Raw genomic sequence first — 25,800 nt, forward strand, 5'->3', positions numbered from 1 at the left:
CAATTCCACAATATTAGAATTCTCTAAGGATCTTGTACCAAAAATAAAATAAAAAATTTCTCTATGGATAACCATCTATGATAATCTCCCCATATTTGTCAGGATTTTGTAAAAAAGCATTGCTATAATTATAAGGTACTCGATTAGCCCTAATTACATACTCCACCGTAGTATGTTAATAATTTAAGTGTCGAGCAGCACCCTTTTTGTCAATAGAACACATTGAGAAAAAGAAGAAGAAGCCAGTTTTGATCTAGTGATAAAGAGATTTGGATATATTATATTAGGTTATTCGTTATAATATATTATATTAGGTTATTCGTTATATATATATATATATATAATATATAGGGAGATGTTATACTTACAACTTCTTATAACTAATATTTTAATCGTTGATTTCCGTCAATCAAAGCTTAAGATTTATTGTGAATTAATAATTATTTAATAAATTTTATTTGCAAAAATCTTAACCGTTGATTGACGGAAATCAACAGTTAAGATATTGGTTGTAAGAGGTTGTAAAGGAAAATAAGTTGTAAGTATAACCTTCCCCATATATATATATATATATATATATATATATATATATATATATATATATATATATATGTCAGGATCATTTTACATTAGTGTAAGTTACACTCTCAATCTTGTCTATTGATCCCATTTATATCTAAGGGCTCTAATTTTTTAGTAATGTGAGCCATTGGATACAAGTGGATCAATGATCAAGATTGAGTGTAAGACTTCTAACTCTTACACCAGTGTAAGAATATCCTGCCCATATATATATATATAGGGGTAGAATCATTTGTCACCTCGTCTGAGAGCATTAGATAAACAAAATCAATGGTGTCACATGCTTACAAATCAGAGTCGTTGATCTTTTTTGATCTAATGGCTCTCAGATGATACCTCATCTGAGAGCCATTAGATAAAAAAAGATCAACAGTGTCACATGTTTATAAATCAGAGTCGTTGATCTTTTTTGATCTAATGACTTTCAGATGAGGTGTCAAAGATCTTACCTCATATATTGAGGTAGGATCCTTTGACATGAGGGTCAAATTTAAAATTCAACACCTCATCTGAGAGCCATTAGAGAAAAAAAGATCAATGGTGTCACATGCTGAGTCGATCTTTTTTTATCTAATGGCTCTCAGATGAGATGTCAAATTTTAAATTTGACACTGGTGTCAAAAGATCCTACCAGATCAATGATGTCGCATGCTTACAAATCAGAGTCGTTATCTTTTTTGATCTAATGACTCTCTGAATATTTGTTGTTGGAAAGAACAGAGAATAAAGTTTTTCATAAGTAAATGAATGTTAATAATATAACTTTTTAAAATATTTTCTAATTATCAAATTATGTTCCACATTTATTCAATAATTAAAAAACAGAACTTTCATAGTAATTATGAAACGTAAAACTTACTATAAAGAATGCATTAAAGATAATGTCAGTGAGTTGGTACTATTCTGGTCTTAATAGGTATGTAGCTCACATGTTAATATTAACGGCTGCATTATTTGTAAAAGAAAACGTTGTTGGTTTGGTCTGGGTGAAAACAAGGGGTGAAGTTTGGGGTGAAATTGTGAAACTCACATGTCTGCACAACAAGGGCTTTTCTAAGGGTTTGGTTCCTGCTCATTGAGTCTCTTCTTACTTTGGAACCCAAATGGGGTTCTGGGGGTTGTAAATTTCGTAGACACCATTTTGGGTGGTGTTGTGGTTTCCAGAGACAACTCCCAAAATTCTCACTTGGTCGTGTTTTGACATTGGAGATGTTGGATGTCATATTGAGAAGCTTGAGTTACCCACCCCAGACATTATTAGGTTGTGTAACTACTCCTAGACACTTATGCAAAGCAAGGTCATCTTCAGTTATTTTGAATGCAGATGAAAGTGGGAAATTTTCTCAGAAGCTTCATGGCTCAAACCTTGCTTCAGGAAGGGGTGAATCTGTTACTCCTTTTATCAGTCAGAGGAGTAGTGTTGGTATAATTGGAGGGGTATCTGTTAATGCCACCCTCAAATTTTTAAGAAAACTTGTGGTGTTGAGTTCAGAAGATGGAGGAAATTCCATTCCTTTTGTACTTTGTTCGGATCCTTTGTTAAATAAAGAGCTTCTGTCCTATGAAAGGGGTTACTTTGTTTCTAACACAAGTAAAGCGGAAAGTTTGAAACTGGATTTATCTCCAATTGTGCAGAGTCTTATAAATAAGAGGGTTTTTCTTGAGAATTCTGGGGCTCGTTGCATAGTGATGCCTTGTAACGTGTCACATTCTTGGTATGAACAAGTATCCAAGGGATGTTCTGTTCCTTTTCTTCATATGGCCGAGTGTGTAGCCAAGGAGCTCAAGGAAGCCAAGTTAAAGCCAATTGAAGCTGGTAGTCCTTTGAGGATTGGAGTGCTCGCAACAAATGCAACTCTAGCAGCTGGTTTTTATGAGGAGAAGCTTCGGAATGAAGTAATTTCCCTATGCTTTTTTTTTTTTTACTTTTTTTATTAAAGGGCACTTGAAAGTTTAATTAAAGGGCACTTCAAAGTTGAAACTTTGTCAAATGTGAGATGCCTAATTTGATGTTTTAGCAATTCACCACTTTTCAGTTTCATATCTATGTACTTTGCTGGGACCTAACTTTGTTAGCGTCCAATAGGGCTGTATGTTTGCAATGAGTATATAATTTGTTTATATTGTTTATGTGTTTCTTAACTTCATTTGAAAAGTGCCAACAATATTTCTCATATGCCAAAACAAAACCCTGGAACAATGTGTTCTACTTCTTTCTCATGATTCATGAAGTTCCAATTTCTTCAGTTGTCCCCTTACCTATTTCCTATGTCAAAATGAACTGCCAGGCCATCAACTTTAATAACACCATACATAATCTCTAGTGTTTGGAGTTCAAATGAATCAGTAGTTTAGTACTGGTTTGCTTCTTATAGCTGTAAGAACACAAAAACAACCTCCGAAGGAGGGAATTTTTTATCCCTTAATCTTTCCTTTGTAATCCAGAACAGGGTGAATCATGAGGAGCAATTGCTTTAATAGAACATACACTTCAGAAATTATTTACATAACCTTAATGGAGCACTAGTTCATCTGTTTGCTTATTCTCATCATCATATCTTTCCTTTTTGAAGAATAATCTCTCTGCATACATAATATTTTTAAACCTTCATGTTTAATATTAGGAAGGAACAATGGAAGAATTCTACATGGGTACATCTTTATTCAACTACAGCTACTACATCTGTGCATTTTTACAAGTTACCACTGCTGCTGAAAACCTAGAGGGCATTTTTCAGTATGTTCATAATGAATTTTGTATGTATACACATGTGCACATGCAACTTTTTGTTGGTTTTTGCAATTAAGCCATTTTCTTATTTGTGAACATGGAGTTGACTGTCAAGGATGTACTTGACATGCACTTGTTTTTCACTTTTTCCGCAATGCTTGTATAGAGTAAAGACCATGTTGAATTGTGTTGACAAGCAACTAGAGATGTGAATAGGTTTTCATCTTATTTACTTATATTCAGGGCTTTGAGGTTGTACTGCCTGATAGAGCAACTATGGAGCATACAGTTATACCTGCAACTGAAGCTTTGAACAGAAAGGACATGGAAGGGGCATGCAATCTATTGAGAATTGCACTTCAAGTTCTTTTGGTCAGAGCAACTAATTCTATTATCCTTGCTTCTGATGATATGCGTGATCTCTTGCCCCAAGATGATCCTCTTCTCAAGAAATGTATTGATCCAATGGACGCCTTAGCCCGGTCAACTATCAAATGGGTAAGATCCTCTGGAGATAATACATGAACAAGAACAACAACAGAAAGGAACTGTTGTATTTCATTATGTATCAATATTCTTCTGATCTCATTGATATTGTGCATCTCACTAATGCAAACTTTTGTATTCACCAATATTGTAATCAAGCCAAAGATGTATGTTGAGTATAGAGCATGTATTCCTTCTGTATTCATGTACAAATCAATGTTGTTTAAGCTTAAATCTTATCTGTGCAAATTTTAAAAAGCAATCCTGTAATAAAACTTGTTCTAAATTATTTAGTGCACTTCTTTAGTACATGATAACTAGTGCAAACACTTAGTTTGGTCCTTCAAAGATACACGTGACATTACATTGATCCTCGATTTATCAATGACAGTCAATGCCATCAATTTCATCTTTCGCTGACTAATTTGATGTCATTTCAATGGTAAAATCGTCTTTTGAAATTTGAATCGTTCTTGATATAAGATGTGACAGGAATAACCATATTGGAATACTATGTGGACATTTGCTCCTAAAGTTGCAAAGAGAATATGTGCCGGTTATGATTTTAATTTCTTTGAAACTTTCTATTTTATTTTTCTTTATATAATATAGTTTTGGTTACTCTACTGGGTATCACAAAATGGCCATTGTCATTGATGTACTAAGTGGCTACACATAATAGTGTCATAAATTTGTCAGGCTTTATACAAAGAGATCTATTCTGCACAAAATACTGTAGCATATACCTTGTCAAAAGGGGGCAAAATAAAAATAAAAATACTAAAGCAGATTCCTCAAAACAAATTTGGTCAGATTGACACCGAAGTAAAACTCTTGATTCTTGAACCTTTCCCCTTAATAGAAATAACTAGTTTTTAGTGTAGCTCTCCACTAGTCCAGTTTATTCAGAAAGCAATGTGCAGGACACATCTTAAATCCAATCAGCATAGATGCGACTTATCCTTTGTAGTTCATTTTCCTTGAATATGCACTTCACACCGTGTGGTTCATTCTTATGCAAAGAGCTAGTTGCCACTGTATTGGTTGAGGCATTTGTAGCAGCAGTAGAAGTTTGCATCACCCTGTGTTCTGCAGAAGTGTAGCCATCAAGTTTCCCTTGTTCTGCATTCGCAAAAGCTAAATTCAGAATTTATTTACAAGACCAAGATTGATTGAACGAAGATACCTAGATTTTTTTTTTAATAAATATTAGTAGCAAAGTGTTAAGTACACCTATTTTGGTAGAAAATAGGGGATTTGAGTTCAACTGAGGGATCCCTCGAGTACACAAACAAGTGCATACAAATAATTCTTTTATTTTCTGACGATCTTTATTCAAATACTTCAAGATTTAAATAGATAATTCAAGACAACCTTAAAAATAATTAGGAAAAAGTTTATCAATGCCCCTGTGGTTTGCTTCAGAATCATTTATGCCCCTATGGTTTTTTTTCCTATCACATATGCCCCTGTGCTTTGTAAAAAATAAGAAACCACAGGGGTATATGTGATAAAAAATATACCTTTTTACAAACCACAGGGGTATATGTGGGGCATATATGATAAGAAAAAACCACATGGACATAAGTGATTCTGAAGTAAATCACAGGAGCATTGGTGAAGTTTTCCCAAATAACTATCCACTAACACTATATAGACTCCACCGATAGCTATGACCTATCCTTTAAGAAGGTTGAAATTCAAATAATTACTCACTACTTATACAACCCAATAATTCAGAAAATAATAAAATAACACACTCGTAACACAAAGGCTAATGAAAAAATAAAGATTCAAATAATTGTTTATGCTTGTTGCAGAATCAGATAATGACTCAAATGCCAACACATAATCCAAGAAAAAAAAATACACACTCCTACATTCATACACACATACAGAAATCCCCCAGCAATAAATTGTACAATACCCTTTTTGTTCTGAGATATTGAACGAATAAACAAGATCATAATAGTTCAGTGGTGATCTTGAAAACCCAAGTGTTGATGTACGCAAATTCATATTGGCTTAGGAATTGGAACATAAACACAAAGACAATAAATAATGGAGACAAGAGAGGGAAGAAAAGAAAGAAACTAAAGAAGAAAAATACCTGATTGAAGTTGTGTATGAGAAATGTTTCCAAATGGGTAATGGCCTTTAATCTCCAAGTTTGGAGAATCAACACTTTCGCCAAACCCATAACCATACCCATACCCTGAACTTGGATGAAGGAAACGGCACGTGTGTCCATAGGGGCAATGTTTGTTTTGAAAGAACATTCTGCACACTTGGGGTTCTTGAAACGTTGAACGTCTAAGCTCGCCAACGCCATGGGCATACTTGCATTTGGACCCAAAAGCACACACACCATGCCTGAATCTTGTGCACAGTTTAGTCTTGAAGTTACAGTTACCATGATTAATGGGTGTTACTGTTTGTGACATGTTGGGGTTCTTCAAATGTGTTTGTGTTTGTCTTTCCATGTTTCTGAAGTTCATATCAAACTCATACTCAAACCCCTCACCACGCTTGCTCATTCTCTTTCAATGTTTCTATTAGTCACAGTTCTTGGTTATCGCCAGACACAGAATACCAACAGTTGTTTATATTATACCAATATATTACGGGCTTTGGGCTTGAATGTTAAGCCCATAAATTTTGGCTTTGGGCTTTAGCCAAAATTTATGGGCTTTGCGGTGTTTCGTTTAGGAGCTTGGATGATTTCAATATTAAGGTTTTTGTTCTGAGAGATTAGAAGGAGTGGGTTGCTTTACCAAAAACAGTTTGAAGATTTGAAAACGCAGCCTCCAATTGGAGTATTTTTTTTTTTTTTTTTAGTATATGCATTAGTTAACATGATCATATCATGTGGGGAACCACGTTAGTTAAAATCCTCATTTAAATTTGCGATTTTACGATTTTTTTTAATTAAAACGATTTAATCAAAATTCCAAACATTTTTACGTTTTTATGATTTTTTACGATTTTTGTTACGTTAAGATTTTACGTTTTACGATTTTTTATCCTCCTTTCGATTTTAAGTAAAATCCCGATTTTAACTACCATGGTGGGAACAATAACCTATGATGCACCGACACGGACACGAAACAAGACACGACACACCGACACGTTAATTCTAAAAAATGTCATATTTTGATACGTTGGGACACGCTTTGATATTAAATAAATCTTTTAATATATATAATATAATGTATATTTAATACATATAAGAGTCCATAATAAGTCATATAATCAATCAAATATTTAAATTTTACAACATAAATATAAATAAAAATAAATTTTCGTACTTTGTTAATTTTTCATGTCAAATTTCATAATAGAAAAAAATTAATTTATAATTTTTTTTTATATTTAGTTAATAAAATAAAATTAAGATTTAAAAAAAAATGTGTCCGAGCTTTGACTGCGTGTCGAAAAAAGTTGACCGCGTGTTCCCAACATGTCATATTCATTTTCAATTTTTTTTGTTTACCTCAAAGTTTCCCATGTTTTTCATTAGCTATGCCACATGGAATTTTTTTTTTAAATATTACGGGGAGTATGAAATTCGGTACTCTCTTTTTTCAAAATCAAAAAAATTTCATATCATTTTAATCCTTGACTTTTTGTGAAATTCCCTTTTAAGCCCTGATGGTTTACCAATTTAGGAAGTAATGTTGGTAAAGCAGGAGTACCGAAAAAGTGTTCTGCCAGATGGCACTATTTTGTTGACACGTGCCAACAGCTATTGTGCTTTCCATGAATATGGGTTTTCCAGCATGTCCTTGATCCCTATCATTTATTTATTTGTTTTTAAATAAACCACTTAATAAGAAGGCAAACTTAACACAACGTTTGATGCTGTTGTCATGTGATATCAACATTACTTGTTCTAATAATGTAGTTAACATCTTGCAAATACAAGATAAGAGTGCAGAGTGCTATTATATAGCCTTCCTTAGCAAAATAGGAGGAAAATTTGAATGGCAAGAGTGTAACATTAGCAAACACAGGACCGATAGTTATGGATGAGAAAGGCTTAGATTTGGTATTTCATCCTTTTCTTTTCTATTCCAAAAAAATAAAATAAAAAAAATCCCAGTTTATTACTTAAACTGCAGGGCAGGGATGTAGAATGCAACTCAGCATGCAAAACATTGTACTAAATGTATGCTATGGACCACAACGTAACTCGATCTCAAAGTATCAGCTAATTACAGCATTGCAAGAACTATATTAAAAAAATCCAAAAAATCTATTGAAGCTTCTTTATTCCGGGAAATGATGGCAATATTGCAACAACTGCGTCACCATATCCAACAGGATCTGTCAAGTGTGAAGACCAAAAATTAAAAAAGTGAGGCATAACATCAACACAAGACTACTCTTTAATGTTGAAACAACAAAAGACAAATTGAGGTAACTAACCGCCATCATTTCTTAGTATCTTGATGACCTCCCCCGATACATCAGACTATAAAAGAAATACGAAGAAAACATGAGTCTGAGTGATGTGCAGTGTTTATATTAGTCACAAGTCATAATTTGAAGAGTAAGGACAGTGGCGGAGCCAGGAAATAAACTCAGCCAGTGCCACAAACCCAGTCAAGTACAACCCAACCAGTGCCAAAAACCCAGCCACGTAGAACCCAGCTAATGCCAAGGTTGTACCATTTTTGAAAACTCAACCATTATCAAGACTGTATGATAATTTTTAAAGAAAACATATACCATTTTTGAAAACCAGCTGCCGCTAAGGCACTGGCTGGTTACCAAGTGGCTCCGCCACTGAGTAAGAGAATGTTTCAAGTCATGGCACAAACCTCGATTGGCAGCTCACCACCAAGCTGTTCAATATAACAAATCACTTGCCCCTCCTCAACTTTTTGATTCTGTCAATTGCCAACATGGATGTCATTAGAATCAATGATCTTAAATCAAGTACTTCAAATTTGTAAGTCTGTTGTTGGTGGCAAAGAAACTTCATAAAGAACATTACGTGACAAAAATAAATTTTAGATATTGCGGATTTCTCACTTATCCACACAAGGTAACATGGAGGACAAAAGGAAAACAACTTTTAGAGTGCATTATGTGTAAGAGAACAAGATTTCCCTTGACTATCCAAAAAGGAAAAAGAGAAGGGAGGGAAGAAAAGGGAAAAGCCTTGAACAACTGTACCTCTTTACATGATGGCGGAGCACGCTTCCCCTTTATGGTTCGAGATCTCCTAAAGAAACCCACCTGTTCTATGGTTTTAGAATGCATTATGTCAGGAATGTAAGGGACATAAGTTTTAGATTCTTACCTTTGGAGATAGAATTAGTACCAAGCCTTCATCTGCAGCTTTGTCTAGGAATCTCTGGATAGACCCTGAAGAAGGTACTGGCTTCGAGATGGCCAATGATGATGTAGAAACTGGTCCATTTGATTTAGGTGCTTCTGTGAAAGTATTTACACTTACGGAAGCAGGAATTGGAGGAGGTGGAGTTTTAATTTTTTCAGTCAAATCTCTCACCACATGCAGGTGAAACCCATCAAGCTGATACCATTTGGAGATTGGGCAGATGGCAATAAAGGAAACAAGAATAGGAAGCAAGATTTAATACAGAATAGCTAATGTCCTTATGATAGAGAACATGAATAATATTGTGCTGATGAAGAGAATAAAATTCATAGGTCAACTTCATTGTGCTTACTTTTAATTCTAACTCCCCAATTGAAGTTGAGTCACACAATTTAGTGAGCAGGAACTCCACCTGCAAAGAGATTGAAATAATATATGTTTTAAAATTTTAGAAGAAGAATGCCTATGCATAAAGAGAGACGTGCCTTTGTCATGGCATGAGTGCTTCCAGGTTTAAAAGTGACATTCTAAGACTTAAAATATTCCGTCCATTAAGGATAACGTAGAAAATGGACTTACAACACATCTCTCTTGCAAGAGTCATAAAAGAGAAAAGATTTTTAAGCATAACAAAAGATTACAATATTATTTAACACTACACCAAGTAAATGAAATCACAAAGCCTAAATTTCTGTATTCTTCCAGATTCCATATAGTCGGGGATATAGTTTCTTTTATTTCCTTTTTCTTTTCTTTTTTCAAATGAAAGGTGGCAGCTAAGCTAAGCTTGCACTTGAGTAAGACAGTTTCAGCATTCTTATGAGAGCACAAGATGATCAGTGTGCCGCTTTCCTTGTTAATTCTGAAATAGCTTAAGGTTAAGAACTTAATGTAGAGCAAGATTTCAAGCTAGGCATTGGCCAATCTCAGACCACAAAGATAAACTGGCACTGCGGGTAACATACATATGCTATAAAATATATCAGAACACATAACGATAAAGTAATACACATGAAAATATTTTATAATTATGAAGCAATTTACTCATAAACCAAACAAGGTCAACAGAAATCAGGTCAAATCACAGGGTGGGAAACTGACTAAAACCTAGAGAAGTAGTTATATGAACATATAAGGTAATAGGTGAAGACTACATAATAAACTCAGTCATAAATTTGGATGTGTTTTGTAGATGCTGATTGCTGGTGACAATTGAAAAGAGATTGGATGATGATATTTACTAAGTACTAACCTCTCTAAATTTAGGAATAAGTTCACTTGTCAAACCAGAAGATATAATTTCTTCAGAACCATCTTCTGACCTTGCAACAGCTATTATGTCATCAATAAAGGTATGTCATAGTCTCATAGAAGCCAGGCTATGGAACAAATATCAAGTTAATAGTCTTTGTCATATGAAACTTCAATTGCTTTATGTAGTATTTTAATTTTTGAATAGTTTCAGTTTTTACACAAAAAATAAAATAGTCAGTTTAAATACTCTTGAAATTGTGAATCAGATTGCAGCATGAATGCATAAGTACATCAGTATTTTCCTCACTTCCATAACACGTTGGACAGAGATAATGCATTGGATCTACTAGAAACCATTGGTGGTTTGAATTTTCAATACGCTTAAAGAAGTTGAGTAATAAAGCAATGGCAGTTTCTATAGCCTATACAAGAGAATAATTTGTAAATATCAAAGAATAAAAGAACTTACATTGGATCTTTGACAATGGGTCATTGTACGAAGTTAACTGTGACATAACCAAACTAGTGTACTGCAGTGACTTCCTACTGATCCAACTTCTTGTACCAAACTGTTGTGAAAGCCCAATTCTTTTTACCCCAAAGTGCAAGTTCAATACTTTGATATTTGGGGTCCCTAAGCTACCTATGAATGTGATACAATAAAGACACAAATAACCATTATTTTTGGGGTACATATAAATAACCATTTAATGGTCTGAGAAGAAACTCCAAACTCTTCATCATTTGCAGGGTCAGTACCCGTATATCAAGGTAACAGAATGATTCTCAAAGGATGAATAAAGAAAGAGTTGCTTTAAAAAATGTTACAAAATCTGACAAATGCATATTAAATGATGCTCTCGAAGGCAGAAAATGTAATCACAACATATAATATTTTGATAATATAAATAAAAAAAATAATGAAGAAAAAAAAGAAAGAAGAAAGTAATAGAATTTTCTTATAGATTCTTAGACTACATCATGTAACTTTAACAAGTTTACTAAAATGAACAAAGTGAGTGTAGTAGAAACGATCATGGTGCTGAAAAATATTACTTGCAGTACTCTTCATGTTTGTATTTTAACAAGAAATTGTTAGAGGGGGAGACTCGACATGTATTCTTTGCATTTGCACTCATTATAACCAATGTCCATGTCTCAGAAATCAATTGTAGGCCTTCCACTAGCAGTCCATCTTTGAACTTTAGACTCATCACTTGAAGAACAGTTACCAAGAAGGATCACATATTAAATGACAAGAAGAAATATCTGCCACAATCTAGAAAAAGAATAGAGTCCTACTAATGCAATGTCAAAATGATGGAAAGACATCAGAGTGAAGGCAGTGAGTGATGTGGCTTGACAATTTAACAACACTCTGATGCCTTTAGAATTAAAAGTCCCTATGGTTAGTTTAAATTTTTTTCCCTACCCTTTAAGTGACAATCTTATTTATCTAAAATTAGAACTCATTGTTGTAAAGAACCACTTCAACCCAAAACTAGGTATTGGGATAGAGCCTTTTAAATGGTTTATATTATTCTCTAACACGCTTACTCACGCAAGAGCCCTTTCGGCTTGAAGCATGGATTATTGCACAAGTCCAATTTTTAGTTTACCTTATGCTTATTTAATTCTACAAGTGGAGGGCGGTGAGGATCGAGCTCGTGACCTTGTGGTCACTGAAGCTCTGATACCATGTAAAGAACCACTTCAACCCAAAATCTTAAGGTATTGGGTGAGAGCCTTTTAATGGTTTATATAATTCTCTAACAATTGTCCGTACAAAGCAAATTGAATATCACCTAAACCAGCAAGCCATGATATTAGATTACCCAAAACTTTATCTCTAAACCTATTTGTTTATCCCATTTAAGCCATCCAAAGATCACATTATGCCATTTGAATTATTCAGTATATGCTTACAAATGAAGAAGGGCATACATCAGTGTTTGGCATCACATTCAACATTCCATATCCCAACCCTACAGTCTCTGATATTGCAAAGCACATGCAAAAGGGGTAACAAAAAGATTAATATTATTAATTTTTAAAAGCAGCAATTGCAATCCAATAAAGTCATAACCTTTGTGGTGTTCAATGAGTTGGGGCAGGATAAGAAAAAAAGAAAAAGAAAAATAGAGAGGAAGACTCACATGAAGCCATTGGAAAATCTTGCAAATATGGGGAAGTGAAGAAGCTCAAAGAGGGAATCCAGAAAGGGCAGAATCCCAAAAGAGTGTGGTGTTTTAAAGTTGAAACAGTGAGACTTTGAGGAGAGAAGAGAAAGACAGCGAAATTACCGTATTATACGGAGAGAGGGGTTTAAGGCAGAAGAAGACAACATCGACTGGAACAAAAATTACAAATGAAGATTGAAATTTGAAGGTTACAGCTGTGCTCGACCTTTGATTGATTGGTCCCACACTTTTCATTCTCTTCCCATTCTCAACTATCGTATGTACCATGTTCTTTCAGTCACTCTTTGTTTATTTATTGAACTGTCACACTGACACCACTCTATTTAGTTTAATTCGTATAAGGTTCAATTAACCACATAGGTTTAATTTTAAAAATCACTTATCTCTTTATCGAAAAATAAATAAATAAAATAAAATCACTTACCTTTAATGATTTTTATCACTTATCTTTTATATCCTTTTTTTTGGTTTGAAACGATTTAATCACAGTTTAAAATTGGATACAGTATTGATCTGAATAAAATATAATAGGCCTACTAAGGGTTAAAGTCCAAAATAGGCCCAAAAACATATAAGCCCAATGAAATGCGCAATATCTTTATCGCGCATAAAGACCCGAAGTCGCAATGATCTCATCGCGCTTAACCGCCCTATATGACTTAAGAACTAAAGAATGATCCTATAACAAACTAAGATCCACCGCGCTATAAGCCAATACACGAAAAACAGCTCCAACTTGCCACTACTCTAAGGGCTCGTTTGGTGGACTGGATAGGATAAGGGTAGGATATGATATGTGGCTGATAAGGGTAGGATATGATATGGGACTGATAAGCCTATATCATGTCCTGTTTTTGATGAGCACCTGATTAGCAATCTGATAAGATTATATAGAAGGAGAAAGGAGAAAGGAAAAACAAAATATAATGCAATAATACAAATATATTGGGTAGCGTGGGGATATATTGGGTATCCAATATTGTTATCATATCCTATTGAATCCTAACCTAGCTCCCCCCATAGGATAAGAAATCATGCATTGGATATGATAAAATGAAACAATAGGATAAGCTAATCATATCCTATTGACCCACCAAACAAGAGATAAAAGTAGGATATGATAAATTATCCTATCCTATCTTCTTTATCAGGTGCTCCAAACAGCCCCTAAGAAGACAACTCGTCATATAGGAGTATAGCCATAAAGGCACCAGCTGAGACAGATAAGTCTGCAACCCATTAACAGTCAATCAGAAGGCATACCGCCTACCAAAGGCGACATAAGACTTGCTATATAAACAAGGGGTACATATCCAGGTATGATAATCTAATTCCAGTAAGAATATAACATTAGTCTTGCATGGAAACTGACTTGAGCGTCGGAGTGTCATTGCCGGTACCCCCAATCTGGTTCATCGCGTCAAGGGAGTTTAACATCAACCAACCATAAAGCAGATATCATCAGTCCACAGTCCACGAAGTACTTCTTTCAACATAAAGGCTTCACTCTTCAACTGTGTGTGATTTGGCCCAGTCCTAATTGGTCAGCCTATATTGTACTGGACAGATCAACTATTTATTTTGTCTTGTAAAGAATAAACAAGACGTTAGATTTTCTTTTAGACTAGATGTTACTGATGGTTTAACACAATTTAAAAAATAATAATTTTTTTTGTACAAAAAAAGAACATAATTTTTTGTTTAAAATAAAGAGTGTTTGAATATTTAGCAATTGTAACTGCATTTGATAGTACAATTTATTTTTTATTATTTTTAAATAAATTAGGTTAATATTTTTGAAATAATTAAAAATGACCAAGAATGTTTACGTGCCCAAGAAAAACATATAATTGAGTGCTATTGGATGAGTGTTGTAGCACGACAACAGAGCACAAGTGATAACCAATACATGTATATTCATATTAACATCTTCAAAATTTATTCATAGATTCCTACTTACTCTCAGCAAACTTGAAACATATAGGCATACTTCGTTGTACGTAACATATCCAAACCTTTAACTACAAAACCTCATATCAATTATATACAGTTGTACCGACATTATCTTCATCTCAAATACATGATTTATTCGAAACACAACCATACACGTATAATCCCAAACGTTAGTCTATCACGTTGCTCCTACTGTCTGCTAACCATTCTTTTTTTCGTCGTCCGGGAAAGCACTTGAAATGTGTCCCCACAACGCGAGGTGAGATATAAAATCTCAGTAAACTCTAAGTTTATAGAATAGTCTCCCATTCTTAAGCTCACTTTCTATATAATTGGTCAGCACACGCATACTAATAGAAATATACAGATTACGCATATAGTTTTCAGACAAAACATACAACACACAACATACAAAATTCCATATTATTAAATCTAGTTCAATTACATCCTATGGTTAATTTACATGCAATCTTTACAGTTTGATAAGCCATTTAACATATTTAAATTAAACAGATAGCTTACCAATAATTTGTAAACACACAACGATAAATAATAAATAGATAACACACAACCACTTTCAAACAACTTTATTTAACTTAGTAAACCATTCACAGTTTATCATTAACCTTACGGAATTTTCCACATAATCCAATGCTACAGTTCTTACGGAAGTTTTCATCTTTTTTTTGTTAACCTGATACTCTCGGAGTAATATCTCCAAGTATCATAGCATTTACAGACATACTCACATTAATTTATCATATTCTTCTGTAAAAAATCAATACTGATAACTTCATTAATTTTAATAGTATCAACAAAACTTACAATACAATAAAAATCAACAGATAACAACAATTAACAGATAACAATAATTAACAAATAAAACACATCATCACACAAAACAATTCATCAATTAAATAAATACATTAAACATTATAACACACAGACACACATTCAATCTACACATTGCAACACATAATAGAAATACAAGATAAACCTATACCTACAATCACATATATATTTATCTACACATCACAAATAGCCGGAATCACCCGAGGACTGGATGCGTTCATGGTAATAACTTATCACATTCCATTAGAGTCATCCATTAATCGAATCATCTCAACTTGTACGATCAGTTTATTCATTGGCCTCGTACTGGAATTCACTCATATTTCATGTATATTTATATATAATTCACTTTATAGAATTATGTACTTTCAATTCAACACATTTACAAAGTATCCCTGTTTTTAAGGATTACCTGTATAAACAATCACAGACATTTAGTATACATTACTTTTCTCTTTAAGAGATACAATTGATTCACCGTCAAATTTATCAGAATATTAAAGTATCTGAACCTCACACATAAACTTTACCAGACATGCAAAATTATCATAATTTCAGATTCAAAATACATATTCAAACTTATCAGACACATCAATCTTTTCATGTATCAGCAGACACATCAATTATTTCGTATATTAATAGACAAAATAATCATTTTTCATATGAACAAATACATCAATTATTTCTGCATATTCACATACACGTCATTCATTTCACATATCAACAGAATGTAAATCATTTCACATATTAACAGATACGTCAATCGTTTCACATATTAACAGATACGTCAACGTTAAACTCATTATTTAAATTAGATATTAGCGTACTTCATGCATCACATTTTATTTGACATATGCATTCCACTATTTCAAAGTCCAACCACATTATTAATACAGACAATAACCATCATCCCACCAGATTCTGGTAGAACAATAAGCCAAAAGAAAACTCCTTAAACAGAGAGCTTACCCGCGAAGCTTTACTCACATACAACTTGAATCCCCATTATTTTTGCTCCCGAACACACTCTAGTATCACAAATGAAACACTATCAATTACTGAATAAGTGTCACTTGCAATTCAAACAATTAACATTTACATGTTAATTCACCAATTTACTCAGGTGATTTATCCAGCTCTTAAAATCACTTTACTTGAATTGTTCTTATTAAATTTTGAGACTTCACCATCTTAATCTAGATATCATAAGCTTTACAACGAAGTATTATAAGCTTCATTTTGATAAGTATAACTCAAGATACGTCCGCCGTAAGCAAACTGTTTAAATCCGTCGTCAGAAAATAAGACAGCAGAAACTTCTGTATTTTTCTGGAAACGTTAACCAACCCAGTTTATTCTAAAAATGTTATGACAAATACTAGACACCTTGGTCTTTAATTTGAAATAAGATTCATCCCATTTCATTAAGAAACGAAGGAGTTATGAATTTGCAAAACTCAATATAACATGCTGCCAACACAGGGCAGATTCGAACACTGTCCACACTTTCTTAATCTGGGAATGATCCAGACCTTATAAAAATACACTCTTTTTTTACAAGAAACTAGACATCTTAAATTTTAATTTGATGTATCACAAACTTCATTTCATTAAGAAATGAGTGAGATATGCCCTTCTCAATTTGGGCTAAAGGTAAATAACATTTCATTATAGCCTGCACAACCTTCACTCTTTCAATCATGAAGTCTTCAATTTTAGTTGGATTACTGTGAAATTTTGATATGTTATATTAGACTTACATATTTTTAATTTGGAACAAACCACACTCCATTTAGAGTTCTACAACTCCAATTATAATTTTTTCAAAACAAAGGACAGATTACCTCTATTAGGGTTTTTCACTTTTTCTTTAGACTAATTTGTTGTAATGCCCCGTCTGCAGCCGGTTAATTAACATTCATACGATAGTAAGGGCAACATGCTCAACTTAATTAATGCGGAAGCTAACTGAATAAATTTTCTCTTTTTCCTTATGTATTGTAAACTTTTTCACTTCCATGGCCAAAATAAAACGGATAGCATTTCGTCTGTATTTTGGACCACTAGGGATAATTCCCATCATAATAATTTTAACCTGATTGACAGTTTAATATAATCCAAACACCCAGCCATCCATGGCATAGTCTATCACATACATAACAGGTCTCAAAATAATATCCATATAGTTACTTACATGATTACATCAACCATCCAAAAGAGATGTAATCAAATAAGTAACCTAGACATATATATATACATAACTAATAAAATAGAACATGGCATAGACATCTCCTATGCTCTCAAAATAATGCCATGGTATATAGATACATATCCAAAATAAAACTGTGCCAAATACATATCAGCATGCTAAGCTAATCCTGACTATCAGGTCAAGTAATATCTCTCGTCTGGCTTCTTGCCACGCGATGTCTCAGCACCATCAGCTCCTGTACCTGAAATGGTAATTCCCATAACGCGGGGTGAGATAATATAATTACCTCAGTAAGCTAGGGACTCTTGAAGGGCTCCTTCACCCCTAAGCTCACTTCTGGTATAAACACAATATAAAAATCCATGCATGCATCAAAATATGTATGACAATGCGGTGTGCAATAATGTAATCCTACTGGCCAGAGAATATAACAAGTATGCATTACGCAAGGAAACACCATCTTGCAACATACCGTATGAGGAAACATCGTCTCATACTATGCATAAGGAAACACCGTCTTATGCCTCACACAAGAACACCGTCTTGTGTGGCACACAAACATACATACATATACATGCAACATATAACAAATCATTTTCAACATACCATATCAAACTACCATCTTTCCTCGGAGTCTGGTGGAACAAATGAGGGATTAACCCTAAGGACCAAAAGCTTACCTGTCAAGCACTGTCCTCCAATGCACTCCTTGTATCTAAGGGGTCACAACCACAATCTCTCACAATATCACAGCTTATTCCAAATACTTGAAGACAATCAGTACATATATATTAGTCTACCACATTCAATTTTCAAGACTACACATAAAGACACTTACACTTGATTTTGAGTCCACTTTATCAAAGTGTTCTAAACGGCCATTTCATAATTTTTCCTTTTACGGGAACCAATCCCAAGCATATTTAACAAAGGGACACACCTACAAATCACCTTCTAACTACTCATACCATCAAATCCTAATTTATACAACCATATATCATGCACTTTTTTCAAAAACACAAGAGAGGAGTTAGGGATTTTACTTTAGAAGCTTCAAATCTCTAAGAGAAAGACAATCCAAGCCTTTAAGCCAAGAAAAACATCATTTTTCTTCTCGTTGTGAACAATACTGTGACCTAAAGATGCAGAAATCTCTCAATATAATGACTTCCAACTAAAACTAAGCTATGAGTTTTGTAGAGGATGAAATTTGACACACTTTAGACTTTGGAATGGATTGATTTCATCAATCCTAGCTCAAGTTATCAAAGGTTGAAGATTTTCTCAAACTTTCCTTTTTTTTTTCTTGCTCTCTATCGACGTCGCGTGGAGGATGAAGAAGATACAAAGCTTTTGATATATTTCACTTACACAGGTTAAGTGAAATTCAACTGGGTAAAGGCTTATCTATCTAATCACCTTTATTCATTACCAAACTTTGCCCAATGGACTAGAATATTTTTTTAGTCATGTTTGTATTTTTACTTTTACAGTTTGAGTAATTTTTCCTACCCACATTTTTACCCCTTAACTGTCATTTTAACTCATTTTTTACCAAAGGTGACTTTATTTCTTTTTCCTCTACTTTCCTTGTAATTATTTATCAATATTATGATTAAAATCATTAATTCATAATTAAAACCACAACTACATGTGAGGGTTATTATATTTGCTCAGTTTTCTTTTAATTCAACAACCAAGCTTTAATCCCATCAAAATCTCATCAAATATTCAAGATTATAACTTTGTATATTCAGCCTTAACATAGGAAGAAAAAAAATGAAATCTCAAGATTGAACTACTAGAAATCAAGTAGGTTGCCTTGTATAGCTTCCAAAACAACTCCAGGTTAATCTCCACACTTTAAACCCTTGAAACCATCATGTTTTCACACCAAGACAACCATACATCCATGTCTTTGAAGAGCATAAAATACCATTTACACAGCCCCTCTTGTAAAACTAATCACATGGTTGATTCATAAGCTCCTAAACTACAAGTTTCATATAGAAACTTAAACCTAAAAGTGTTTAGTTTAAAAGATATGACTTGGCCCATTTTCAAGTGAACAAGTTCAGCCATGAAAACACAAGGAAGAGTAGGAGAAGAGAGAAATTTTGTGATCCCCCTAAAGAAAAAGATGGCTAATTGGTTTAATGAAAATATCTTTAAGTTATTTAACTTATCTTCCAATTTTTCACCTTCTAGATTTTCCCCCAAAGTTTGTCACTTTGTCAACTTGATCTTACATATCATTGGTCCACGTATTTCCCTTTACTTTATAAGAATGTTCAGCTGCCCATTTGAAGAGAAAAAGAACTGGCTTGCACCTTAAAAATCTCACAAATTTGCTTAGTTTTTAACTTTACAACTAGCATACAACTTTTGACTTTCAACACACTTCATCTTTAATCCTATTGGTTGCTTTTCTATTGGCTCTTTTACTTTACATACAATCAGCCCATATATCATACAAGGAAGAAAATCATGCGCACAAGTCATGTAGGAAAGAAAACAATCAACCAATCATGTAGAAATTCAACAATTCAACAAAACTACTTAACTAGTAGTTTTCTAGTCTTTCTTTCAACTTTGACCTAGTAATTCTTTTAAATTAATATGATTGGTCCATATTTAAACATATAATTTAACTTGACTTAAAAGAAAGCATTCAATCAACCATTTAGTAGAAAATAAGACTAGGTTATCAAACTAGTCATCTTTAATTACATACTTTGATTTTTCATGTAATTTTGCATACCTTTGACTTTTAATTTATCAAGTTTTGACTTATTTTTATAAATTAATCTAGACATAATTAGATTAATCCAAGACCACTTCTAGTCATTAAAATTCCATGGAGAATTTAATTACACAATCAAACTTAAGCTTAGACCATTATTTTGCTTATTTGCAAATTAGTCCCTATACTTTCACATATTTATATTTTGATCCCTAAACTTTATTAATATTCTCATTTGGGTCTTATTTACCTTACTTGACATAAATTGTATCTTCGCAAATTTTAACATGTTAATTCATTCATTTACTCAACAAAATTCACATCAAAAGCTTACTTATTCAAAAGCTAGTGTAACCTAGTAATCACACTTGTACTTCTTTTATTATTTCAAGATTTCTTAATGTGGGTTGTTATAGTTTGGAAGCTCACAGGAAGGTTTGGAATTATCACATATAAGACGGAAGTTTGAAATATTCAAAAATGAAAAAACAAATTGAATTATATGATATGATCGAAAGACATTTTGATATATTTTTATTGAGGAAGGTTAAACTTACAACATATTTTTATTTACAACCTCTTACAACTATATTTTAACCATTGATTTTCATCAATTAACGGTTAATATTTATTGAAAATTAATAATTAATTAATGAGTTTGATTTGCAAAAATAATAATCGTTGATTGACGAAAATCAAAGATTAAGATATGATTATAAGAGGTTATAAACGAAAATAGATTATAAGTATAACCTTTCTCATTTTTATTTATAAATAGAATTTAGACGGGTTTACACAGAAAAAAAAAGTGATAAAGAAAAAGTTAGGAGGTAGATGATTTTAGAGAAGTATTTGAAATTTATCCTATTAATTATTAATTAAAAAGGTGCTTGTTCATTTTTTTGTGCATTTAAATGAAAACGATTTTAAACTTTTGAATTCTTTTATTCAAATATCTATATTTACAAATTTAAAACGAGTTTTTTATTAGATGTTACTGATGTTTCAACACAATTTAAAAAAAAATATGGTTTTTGTTTAAAATAAAGAGTGTTTGAATATTTAGCAATTGTAACTACATTTGATAGTACAGTTTATTTTTCGTTATTTTTAAATAAATTAGGTTAACATTTTTGAAAAAATTAAAACATGACCAGGAATGTGCCCAAGAAAAACGTATGCTTGCGTGCTGTTGGTTGAGATTATATTTGAATTATTAAATAATTAATATTTCTTCGAAATGTCAGTACTAAAAAACATAAACACCTTGCTAATTATTTTTGTTAATGTTCTGTCTGAAAGACAGATATGTCCAATCGGTGGCTGGTATATTTTATGTAGGATCTAGATGTCCTCTCTCAAGTATCTATGAATGAGATACCCTTGAGGGTAGGCCGATCACTGTGCACAATAATAATCGACATAGTCAAGGCGTGGGGTGTGTGCACAGTGACAAGCTAAGAGAGAAGGTTTTGAGAGTGTGTACCTTATTAGTTTAACCCCTTATTTATAGATGAGTTACTTGAAGGAGTGTACTTCTGGGCCTCTTAGGAATATTGGGGGCCCAAGTCCAACTGCTTAGCTGTCTGGATAGGATCGTCATTAATAGGAGTTTCCCTTCCTTTTATGCTGTCCTTTATTGGTCATTCTAGAATATGGGCCTTTGTAAAAAATTCGTTCATGAATTCTCCAAAAGAAATAAAAAATCGTTCATGAAATAAACTAAATAACAAGAATTAAAGTAAATGAAATACCGAATATAATTTGAAATAGCTAATATTTTTTAGTGTGCTTGAGCTTCTTACAGGCATTGTCATGGGATTTTTTTTCCCCGTTGTCATAAGAAGGGTTCTTACTTGAAATAAAAGGAATAAATTGCCACAATAGAAAATCATAAGATGGGTTCTTACTTGCGAAATGAAGAGAGACAAACCCGAAAGAAAAGGGAAAACTAGTTTAATAAACTAGACGAATGTCTTGTTATTCAAAAGAGAGAGTGCGAGATTATCAATTTTTTTATTTTTTTTGAATTTGCAACTAAAAAAAAAGTTTGATTTTAAAAACAAACTTTCCCTTCTCCTAAATTTTGAATTACCATAAACAAATTTTAATTAGCACTATATCAAACTGTATCCAACTAGGAGGACATCTTTGGACCTCGATCCAACTGATATGCCATGTATCGTTTAACAAAATAATAATAATAATAATAAAAGATATAAACTTATATCATTTTAGATCGTAACTGTTGATTTTCGTCCATCAACGGTTATAATCTATTGGATCAAAATTATTAATTAATTAATAATAAATTTGGCCCATTAAGTTTGACCCAATAGATTATAACCGTTGCTGGACGGAAATCAACGGTTATGATCTAAAATGATATAAGTTTATATCCTTTAAAAGGATAAATATTTTTCCCATAATAATAATAATAATAATAATAATAATAATAAATGAAAGGCCATGTACTTTGTATATAAACATGATTTGGAGACATTTCACTAACGTAAAGCTTGCCTCAAAGGAAGACAGGAATTCTCCATAAAAAGCAAATAGAGTTATGCACTCTTGCTTGGCTCTTGTAATCATCTTTTGAATCCACAACACGCATCCTTTTTAAAAGTATTTTTATCGCCAGTGAAAGGAATCCAATGTGAATTTTGGTCTCAAATATGCTCATAAGCTAGGGAAAGAAGGACGTAGATCAAGTTAAATTTTATAAAAAAATTTAGGTTGCGGAAATATATGTCTGTATTCAATAATGAGTAATTGAGTACTATGCTTTAGAAGTCCTAAGTGTGAATTTTCTTAAACTATATGGATGAAAATATGCTGAAGTATGATTAATTATTGGTTACAAATGTCAAGTCACATACATATTGTTGAACTGAGAGAAGAGCAAATAAGCCAAGTTGTAGCGTGTATTTCTATTGGTCCAATTTAATTTAATTTATTTATTTATTTATTTATTTTTTTTTCTCCAGAGCAGTGCTTCTGTTTTTTTCTTTCTATTTTTATTAAAAAACATAAATAGAATTATTTGTGATGATGATCCAAAGTCATTTCATGTATACTTCTTATCAACCTAATTCAAAATTATTTTTATTTAGTGCGGAAAGAATCTAGTTCAATTCTGATAGCTTTAAATGTGATTAAATTTCAATTCGAGATTAATTTTATAACTGGATCAAAGAAGATCGACTCGTTTTAAAGAAATAAATAGGATCAAAATAAAAAATTATTCCTTGTTAAACAGATGAGCCAATACCCAATTCTAAATGAATTTTGAGATAAAAAACAAAAAGAAAAGCAAGGGTCATGTTACAGAAAAATTATTTTTCCTCATGTAATTCTTAGATCATTTTTCGTGTTTTTTTTTTTTAATATTTGGCGAGGCCCACCATAGTATGTCTCTATAACATGATATATCGATTTTCCTGTTGAGGACATTTATAAAACCCTAAAAAAAATGTGTAATCTTAAAAATTTTAGAAGCATGTTCTAAGGGCTTTTCGCCCTTATTCTAAAAAAGTTAAATTTAGAAGCATAAACATGTGTCATGTAATTAAATATGTGGCCCTATATTCTCTGAACATTAACTTCAGTTAGGTCAGAAAACTTAAATGGGTGTAACAGAATTCTCATGAATAGATTGCTTGAAAGACTTCTTTTTGTGAGGGGTTCCATTGTGTTTTGAATAATAAAATCCAAAAAGGTAACAAAGACGCATCATACTGAGCAACCTGGTTACACACTACGGTCAAGAGAATGATGATTTGTCCCATGACGTACACTCATTTATAAAGAAGTACTAGCTCATCTATTGAGAAAAGAAAGAGATTCATCTTCATTTCAGAAAACCACGCACCATACAATAAATGAAGTATCTAACACAAAGACCAAAGAAAGTAGTTTAAACTATCAAAACAACATTGCTATAGTTCAATTGGTAAATCAGATAAAGTGCAAGGGGTGTAGCTTCACTGTAACATGGCATTTAAACCACATATTTTTAACATCCAGAAGAAATTGAAGAAATCTTGCAGCATCTCTAGTAATTAAAAATCTCTCTTTGCTTGACAACGATCCCTGAAAACAAAACCATGAATATTTTATTTAGTGATATGCAAGAACTTTATACTTTAGAAGCAGAGGGAGTACTAACTACTAATAGATAATGAACATACCCAAAATTGGATAATCTCATTTCTAGTACGTGTCCCTCGGAGCACAACATTTAAAACATTCCATTCTGCTAGCAAAGTTGTGCTCATTGCATCCTAATCTGTTGAAAGAAAAAAAAAATTATTATTTTATCATGACAAAAAAGACTAATGTTTTAGTTTCACACATTTTAATAGGAAGTGAAGTGAATCTCATTTTTCAATATCACTAAGATAAGGGGACAAAAAGGGACAAATAGTATTCAAAGTATCTAACTCCTAAAAGCAGTCAAGGAAAATGGAACTCAATAAAGATCATATTGCATGCCTATAATGCCAATAGTGCTTTAGGCAGCAATTGTGTTACTTACTATGCTCTTCAAACTTAAAAACCGAAGCCAAACTAAAAGCATGATTTGTCCCCCTTGAAAGGAACCAATAATCAAAAGGAACTTCTATATGTATAGTAATATCAATCACCTGTTGCATATCCAGTCACCAGATTTCCATCCAGGTCTTCCACCTCCACCAGATCCTCTTGAACTTGATATGTCACTGTTATAGCCTCCAGCTAAGTCATCCTTGAAAGCACCACACTTGAAGCAGCTTGAACGGCTAGCAAAGTTATGTGTACCACAATTAGCTGCAGCACAATACCAGTCACCAGGGCGAACATCTGAACCACTGAACCCAAATGAAGATCCTCCTCTTCCTCCAAAAACTCCATAATCCTCCCTGTCCCCATATTTTGAATCCCCACATCGTTGGCATGAATCACGCCTCTGAAAGTTCAGGTGTTGGCATGACCTGCAGTTCCAGTCTCCCGGCCTGCTCATAATTGCTTATCTGCAAAGTGCAAATTGCTGTTGCATTTAGTAATTTCCATTACAAGATTATGAAGCAACCATTAATACATTGTTAATATGTGATACCATTCAAAAGAAACTATATTTTTTTGTTAATCAAACTTAAATAGTTAAAAAAGTTTCAGTATTAAAACATGGAGAAAGATCGGTTTACAAACTTTTTTTACAAATTACAGCAAGTATGACCGGTCATACGCTCTTGATTGAAGTATGATCGGTCATACTTAGTGTAGTTTGTAAACAAAAAGTTTGTAAATATAACCTTCTCCTTAAAACATTGCCACATTTCGTGCATCACATATACTAGTGTTTGTGTGTGGAACTGACTTGATAGCTAGAGTTTTGCTTATTATAATAATATAAGGGAAAAAATAGTAGACAGATTAATCCCATTACAAATAAAT

General features: G+C 32.8%; 3 protein-coding genes across 3 annotated transcripts; 1 reads left to right on the forward strand and 2 right to left on the reverse strand.

The window, feature by feature from the left end:
* Positions 1-1,602: 1,602 nt before the first annotated feature.
* Positions 1,603-3,968, forward strand: LOC133299343 (uncharacterized). Its single transcript, XM_061498802.1, has 2 exons — positions 1,603-2,478; positions 3,557-3,968. Exons 1-2 carry the CDS (start codon positions 1,792-1,794, stop codon positions 3,836-3,838), a joined length of 969 nt encoding a protein of 322 aa, XP_061354786.1. The 5' UTR covers positions 1,603-1,791; the 3' UTR covers positions 3,839-3,968.
* A 3,918-nt stretch (positions 3,969-7,886) lies between these two features.
* LOC133299342 (uncharacterized) lies at positions 7,887-12,807 on the reverse strand. The gene is made up of 9 exons (XM_061498801.1): positions 12,557-12,807; positions 10,870-11,043; positions 10,399-10,478; positions 9,499-9,558; positions 9,108-9,341; positions 8,981-9,043; positions 8,623-8,691; positions 8,228-8,273; positions 7,887-8,125 (listed from the first exon to the last, which is right to left on the reverse strand). Exons 1-9 carry the CDS (start codon positions 12,564-12,566, stop codon positions 8,055-8,057), a joined length of 807 nt encoding a protein of 268 aa, XP_061354785.1. The 5' UTR covers positions 12,567-12,807; the 3' UTR covers positions 7,887-8,054.
* Positions 12,808-24,556: 11,749 nt separating this feature from the next.
* LOC133299345 (transcription initiation factor TFIID subunit 15-like) lies at positions 24,557-25,366 on the reverse strand. Its single transcript, XM_061498804.1, has 2 exons — positions 25,011-25,366; positions 24,557-24,652 (listed from the first exon to the last, which is right to left on the reverse strand). The coding sequence occupies exons 1-2, from the start codon at positions 25,364-25,366 to the stop codon at positions 24,577-24,579; spliced, it is 432 nt and encodes a 143-aa protein (XP_061354788.1). The 3' UTR covers positions 24,557-24,576.
* Positions 25,367-25,800: the final 434 nt, after the last annotated feature.

Source organism: Gastrolobium bilobum, unplaced genomic scaffold (assembly GCF_033153095.1).
Source record: "Gastrolobium bilobum isolate Gb01-03AN ecotype WA unplaced genomic scaffold, APGP_CSIRO_Gbil_v1 utg5007, whole genome shotgun sequence".
Taxonomy (NCBI): Eukaryota; Viridiplantae; Streptophyta; class Magnoliopsida; order Fabales; family Fabaceae; genus Gastrolobium; species Gastrolobium bilobum.

What these genes read in the sequence shown, in the direction of transcription:
- LOC133299343 (XM_061498802.1), top strand. Translation starts at nt 1,792, where the DNA reads ATGTTGGATGTCATATTGAGAAGCTTGAGTTACCCACCCCAGACATTA. An exon ending in AGGAGAAGCTTCGGAATGAA is followed by an intron (nt 2,479 to 3,556) that starts GTAATTTCCCTA and finishes ACTTATATTCAG; the next exon opens with GGCTTTGAGGTTGTACTGCC.
- LOC133299345 (XM_061498804.1), bottom strand. Translation starts at nt 25,366, where the DNA reads ATGAGCAGGCCGGGAGACTGGAACTGCAGGTCATGCCAACACCTGAAC. An exon ending in GGTGACTGGATATGCAACAG is followed by an intron (nt 24,653 to 25,010) that starts GTGATTGATATT and finishes TTCTTTCAACAG; the next exon opens with ATTAGGATGCAATGAGCACA.
- LOC133299342 (XM_061498801.1), bottom strand. An exon ending in CCCATTGTCAAAGATCCAAT is followed by an intron (nt 10,479 to 10,869) that starts GTAAGTTCTTTT and finishes ATGACATAATAG; the next exon opens with CTGTTGCAAGGTCAGAAGAT. An exon ending in TACTAATTCTATCTCCAAAG is followed by an intron (nt 9,044 to 9,107) that starts GTAAGAATCTAA and finishes ACCATAGAACAG; the next exon opens with GTGGGTTTCTTTAGGAGATC.